This window comes from Arachis stenosperma, chromosome 2, assembly GCF_014773155.1.
Source record: "Arachis stenosperma cultivar V10309 chromosome 2, arast.V10309.gnm1.PFL2, whole genome shotgun sequence".
Taxonomy (NCBI): domain Eukaryota; kingdom Viridiplantae; phylum Streptophyta; class Magnoliopsida; order Fabales; family Fabaceae; genus Arachis; species Arachis stenosperma.
Genome location: NC_080378.1, coordinates 96,847,890 through 96,854,292, shown reverse-complemented (window position 1 = coordinate 96,854,292; position 6,403 = coordinate 96,847,890). Strand labels below are relative to the sequence as shown.

Here is a 6,403-nt window from a genome sequence, read left to right as displayed (position 1 = left end):
TTCATTTCTCATGAACACAAAATATATTTTATTTACGTGCATTTCTAGAATAGTGATAAACATCGAAGTGGTCCCATAAAAGAAATATAAACGAGGTTCTCATTTATAGTAAATAAACTACATAACCAAATTGTTTAACATTTATAATAAAATTTTATTGCAATTATAATCAAACACATTTAAATACATTAATCAAAGTAAAAATTCAGGACAATGAAGTTAAAATTTGTATATTAACAAGAAAGAAAAAATCCGTAAGTTGAAATTGATGATGACGAACTATTGAAAATGATGAAGGGGCAGAAGGAGAGTCAAAAGAAATTAGAAGAGGGCACCACAATTTTGGGTTTGTCATATGTTATTTATTAAAAAAGGATGTTGCACCAGATATTAGTGACAAACAGTTTATGTTTATAAAATAGATGTTTTGGGAATCATATCATGTATCTAATATGAAAAAATCACACCATCAAGAAAATTAACCAGAAAATTAATGAAAAAATTGATTTTCATCTAATATCGCATTGTTAAATTCCAAAGAAATAACGTTTAAGAATTTTATGTAATTACTTTATTTTCTAATTTATTTCAGAGCATATCATATTTGATAAAATATGCCTCATTTTTTCACTAGGTTGTTTGAATTACTCTAATCAAATTTTCTCTACGGTAAGAAAGGTCTGCAATAAAATTATTTTCACTTATCCGAGACTTGGACACAGGAATTAAGTAAGAAATTGAATTGTTTATAGCGTGAAATATCCAAAATTACAAAAACTGAGATGGATGTTCCAACTTCCAAAGATGACTAAACAGTTCTCTGTACAACGTGATCTTCGGTAACTATATAAAATCCCCATCCCTCCGAAAATGTTCCAAATCTGGATGAACATTATTACCTTGCCTCGGTGGCCTCCTGCAAAAGAATAAGAGAAACAAGAAAATTTTAATTCAGTCTTGAGTGTTTCACAAAAACACACATGATATATTGATTTTGTAGTTGATGTCATATTTAACTATCCCTAACAACTGCTTTGTTAAAGCCTTAAAAGGCATAACTTTTAGCCTTGCGAGGAACATAATCTTAGAGGTAATTTTTCATCGATAAAAATATGAAAAGTAATAAGACAACTGAAGTTTTCAGCATTCTGTGTAATAACAATAATCCTTTTTCACCAAATATGTTCAGTTCCTCACCAAATATGTTCAGTTCCTCGTCAAAAGAAAACAAGACATGATAGGGAAACACATCTTAACTTTTAATCTAGTTTACATAGTAATACAATCCCATCCGTTCTTTCAGATGACCATTTACGCGGCTAATGTAAAAAATAGTTATTTTTGCTGATATAGCTTTATATAATTTTTTTTTTGGTGACTGATATAGCTTTATATAATTGGATACACATGTAAAATTATTTTACGCTGACAATACATCAAAATTAAAATTCTAATAAATAAATAGCTGCAAAATGACGTATAATAAATAACAAACCATACCTCTGAAACCTGTTGGGTTCAAAGCCAGGAACATCAGGTGGGCCAAAGGGATCAAACCGTGCACCCGGCGGAACACCAGGAGGGACTCCCCTATTTTGATAAATGAAACCACAGATGTGAGCCTCAAAGATGAGAAATCATAGTAGGAGAGCAATGCAGGAAGAATGAGATACAGATAGCTTACGGTTGTCCTCCGGGGAAAGGGGGTTCTCCACCAAACCAACGGGGATCATTAGGTCCTGTTTCCAAGTTGAGAACTCAGCATTGCAAATATTGAGGGGAAACCATGTTTGTTATAATTGTATTTAAATCGGAAATTTTACTTGATACATACCTACAAGCATACTGCCACCAGTGCCCGGATCACCCCTGAAATCAACGACAAGAGTTTCAACTTAATGAAACACTAAAGAACACTTTAACATGGAGCTAACAACTTTGAAAGAAAAACCAAGAAGTATATTGAAGACATACCATGTAGGGTACACTCCAGCAGGAGGCCCAGGAAAGAGATCACTACCACCAACTGGATTAACGGGAGGATATATAACTCTAAAGAAAACATGAAAAATATTGATCGATGCAAGGTTGAACAATATTATATGAAGAGAAGATAGTGAAGATGGTAAATAACGACGGCATAGCTTGGAAGCAACTAAGTTAACCAATTGCTCCATCAAATATACTAAGTGCATATAAACTGATCTTGACAAACACTAGACACAAACAAATGGCACACCATTCCTGTCTACAAGCTAGCAACTGACCATTTGCCTAGGAATCTGGTTTGCATCAGTTGGGAAAATAAATGGACAAGGCTTGCTAAAATTATTAAGTCATAAGAGAGTTCGAAGATGAATATGATATCATGGTTAATGTGATTTAAAAATCCTCGACTTAGTAGGAACGGTAATTATATGTAGAACAAATTTGGATCAACTAAAATGAATATTCTTGTAAAATAAGAACTCCCTTTAGATAATTTCATGGGATCCATGCCCAACGGGAGTTACTAATCCAAGTGTGAACTCACTTTTTTCACTTCACAGGGATACTTATTTTAAAGGATCACAATTGGTGTAGAACATAATCATGCTACATCATTAACCCTGCCTACTCACATTACAAACATGGACAATTAACTAAACAACAAAAAATATTTCAATTACTTAGACCCTTAAAAAAATCTCTCCTATTGAGGGAATTCAATCATTCAAGGCTGATAACAGCAGTTTGACAAACTACATTGAAATCATAATATCAATAGGCAAATCCTTACCCAGAGGGATGAATTGGAGCACCACCATGTCCACCAAATCCAACAGGAGGCTCGTGTATCTCTTGCCTTGCTTCCCTTGATCCAGATCTGTAAAGTACAATGATAAAATTTAGTGAAGAGGATATCTGATGAAACAAATCATACGTTCAAAATCATCATATGCAAACAATCGTTTAATACAAAGTATGAAAGTACAACCAAAAGTTTATTTTCAATGTGAGTAGAGACTTTGATTTATACAAGTTTCATATCCTGGCTCGAAATTGTGCGTGTAGGTGCTCAGTACAACATTTTGCACCTGTGCTTGATTGCAGAACAAGGAAAATGAAGTTCAATTCATTTGGTTATCCTACATGGTTTATTTTGTGCACACAAAAGGACAAGGACAGCTGAGTTGACATGTTCACAACCTCAAGTAAAAAGTGAAATATGATTACTCAGCCACAAAATGGGCATCAAATCAAAATTTCATTTGCTAGAATTGGATCATGTTCGTTGACTAGGAATCAATCAAGAAATCTGATATATAGATAAAACATATAGGCAGCGTAATCAAATATCTTGAATTTCAAAGTGGAAAAAAATCATGCAATTTTCAGTACTACACAACTTAGCACAATGCACACAAAAAAGTCAAAAGAAAAATGCTTATTAAATAAAACATAAGAGAAACTTTCAGAAGAATAAAATATTTCATTGAAAACTGTCTGCAAATCTGGTATCGATGTAAATAGCTAAAAATGTTGAGAATAGTAACAGAATACCACAATTACCCATAATCAGTATATTATAACTACACAATGAAATGCATATTTGATGGCATATACATGAAACTCAGGAACTACATAAAAGAACAGAAACAGGAAAATCCTAATACTTCTACAAATATATTACAGCATCATTCTTAAGCTGAAAAAGGAAGAAGGAAGATTTTACAAAAGGAAAAGATAAAAAGAGGTGATTGAGACATGAAACCATATGTACCGTGGAGGATTACTTGCTGAACTGGAAGTGGAGGAGCCATCTAATTTGGCTAAGATATCCTGATTTAGTCTTCTCACCAGCTGCTCCAAATTCTTGAACTGCTCAGAATAATTGCTGCTTTCATTTGCTATAGTATAATCTCTAACACTGTATGTAGAAAAATCAAAGCACCAGATCATAACATAACCGTAAATTCACAAGAAGTACGATTAACCATAGAAAATTTTAATTTTCACAACATATCCGACACAGGAAAATCTTCACCCAGAAAGAAAAGCAGATAACCTTTGAGTAACAAAACTCAATACACACAAGCTTGAATTTGCAGCATAGAATGAATATACAAAATATTTCTGGTGGTTTTTATTCCCTTAACTATTCTATCTTAATATTTGATGTGACAAAGAAAGGAATGTGGGAAAAGGGTAAAAGTTGACAATACAGAGTAAAAACTCTGATTTCAAATGGTTTTCAAATCACAATTCGGCACTTCAGTTTTCATTAAAAATCATGTATGATTTTTTTACCCCCACCATAGCCATTATATTTTAGTTTCTGGTCTTCCTCAATCAAGAATGGAAATTTTATTTAATTAAAAAGAGTAATAAAATAAGTCATCAACAAATAGAAGCTCCAAACTCCAACGCAGCCCAATTCAACACGAACAAAGAAAACCATGTTGGTCAGTTACAAAAATTTTAATTTTGCAATGCAGCAAATGAAAGCAAAATCTTGAAGAACTTATAGCTTGAAGGGGGAAAAAAGAGGCTTACCAAATCTCAAGGTGTGCAGGGTCAGAAGACCCTTCCTTCAAGGCATCAATGAGTAACTTCTCATTCATGACGAGGCACTTTACCAGTACTTTATTTGAAACCTTTTCTGGATTGACATAAACAAAGGCATATTCTTGGTCTAGTTGGTTCCAGTTCTCTACAGACACCTCCTCTACACACAATCACAAACCACGTAATAAAAATGATCAGTAAATGCTAATTATAAGATTCAGGCTGCATATATCAATTTGCTACATCTTCTCTTGACACCACAAGGTATCTTCTAACTTCAGCTTAATTGACTTGATCCTCAGATTAGATTGCATAGCCTAATCCTTTGTCTAGTATGGAAGCCCAAGGATAGTGCAGTTTTTGGGGCATGAATTGCCATTATTTGTGGTTATCATGGTTCATTAACAGCTACCTCCTTAGAAAGCTCAAATTTACTTTATAATCTAAATAATGAACCTCTGTAATTCACTCAATCAATCACATATCAGTATTTGATGGTTTTCAATAAATCATCAACTCAAGAACAAATAATCTTTTAAAGTACATGTTGAACGGCTAAATACACATATTCAATCTTGATGGATAAAATGTTCCTAAAATATCTGAGGATTTGAATTGTATGCACCGCCAGCATAAACAAATCTTAAGTATACATCTAATTATATATTTTCACATTATCAACAATACATGACTCACATCGTCACTATTTTTAAAGTCAAAAACAGAAACTTCCGATTACATAATCCAATAAAACTCTCTTACACCGATTAGATGAAAATTGTTCTACATAGCTAGTGCTACAAACTTAGGGCACGTTGGTTTGCCTTTTTACTTTCTATGTTTTCTGTTTCTTGCAAAGAAAGAAGTGAAAACAGAAAACAGAATTGTCAATTTTTTTCACTAAAGAAGAGTGATAATTAATGATATTTGGATATTTCACATAAAATATATCGAAATTAAATGATTTCGTTAAAGAAAAAAGTGAGAACAAAACGGGGAATTAGTGAAAGTGTTACCAGTGGAGGGATGCGAGAGGGTGTCGTCGGAGAGGGCTTGGGGGCCGGCGGCGGTGAGGAGGTAGCCGGAAGAGAGGAAGGTGGCGTGAACGGCAAACGCTGCTTTATCGTGGTCGTTTCGAAAGGAAGGCCTCGCCGCCCTTATGACCGCCATCACCGACTTATCCGTAGCCATTGTCGGTTTATGATTCTAACGTTTGGGACACTGCGTTCCAGCTTTCAGCTTCCGGAGTGAAGAGGAGTCAACAGAGTGTTGTGGTTCTTTTCTTTCTTTCTTTTGAATTTTGACACAGAAGGTGTTTGTTTCTTCGGAGAGAAGTTGAGCACAAAAGCGAAGCGGTTCGGGGCTAGAGTCTTTATCTGTCGGGGCTAGAGTCTTTATCTAATTATCTGTCGGTATTGGATATACTTGAACGCTACAAACTTAAACTTTGGATTGTATTTGTTTATTGAGATATAAATATTAATTATTAAACCGCTAGTTTACGTTTATAGTTTACTTATTGAGAATTTGAGACATAAATTTAAATACAGTGGTAATATAAATATACATATATATATATATATATATATATATATATATATATATATATATATATATAATTAGTATTTTTTGTTAAAGTTAAGATACAAAAATATAATGTATAAAACATAAAATTTGATTTTTTATTCTTAATTATGTTTTAAATTACCAATTTTTATTTCTAATGTAGTAGTGATGAAATATATTAACCAAACTAAAATTAACATTTGGTTTTGATATATATATATATATATATATATATATATATATATATATATATATATATTACATTATTACTAAATACATACATTATAAA

At 32.8% G+C, this 6,403-nt stretch overlaps 1 protein-coding gene across 1 annotated transcript; it reads right to left on the bottom strand.

Moving 5' to 3' along the window:
- Positions 1 to 681: 681 nt before the first annotated feature.
- Positions 682 to 5,936, bottom strand: LOC130960355 (probable proteasome inhibitor). Its single transcript, XM_057885737.1, has 9 exons — positions 5,565 to 5,936; positions 4,537 to 4,708; positions 3,764 to 3,910; positions 2,780 to 2,866; positions 1,975 to 2,052; positions 1,835 to 1,869; positions 1,685 to 1,739; positions 1,501 to 1,590; positions 682 to 916 (listed from the first exon to the last, which is right to left on the bottom strand). The coding sequence occupies exons 1-9, from the start codon at positions 5,737 to 5,739 to the stop codon at positions 844 to 846; spliced, it is 912 nt and encodes a 303-aa protein (XP_057741720.1). The 5' UTR covers positions 5,740 to 5,936; the 3' UTR covers positions 682 to 843.
- Positions 5,937 to 6,403: the final 467 nt, after the last annotated feature.

Excerpts from the sequence above, each read along its gene's own strand:
- LOC130960355 (XM_057885737.1), bottom strand. The coding sequence starts at position 5,739 with ATGGCTACGGATAAGTCGGTGATGGCGGTCATAAGGGCGGCGAGGCCT. Across the intron at positions 2,053-2,779 it reads GCTCCAATTCATCCCTCTGG|AGTTATATATCCTCCCGTTA; the intron begins GTAAGGATTTGC and ends TGTTTTCTTTAG. Across the intron at positions 1,740-1,834 it reads TGGTGGCAGTATGCTTGTAG|GACCTAATGATCCCCGTTGG; the intron begins GTATGTATCAAG and ends ACTTGGAAACAG.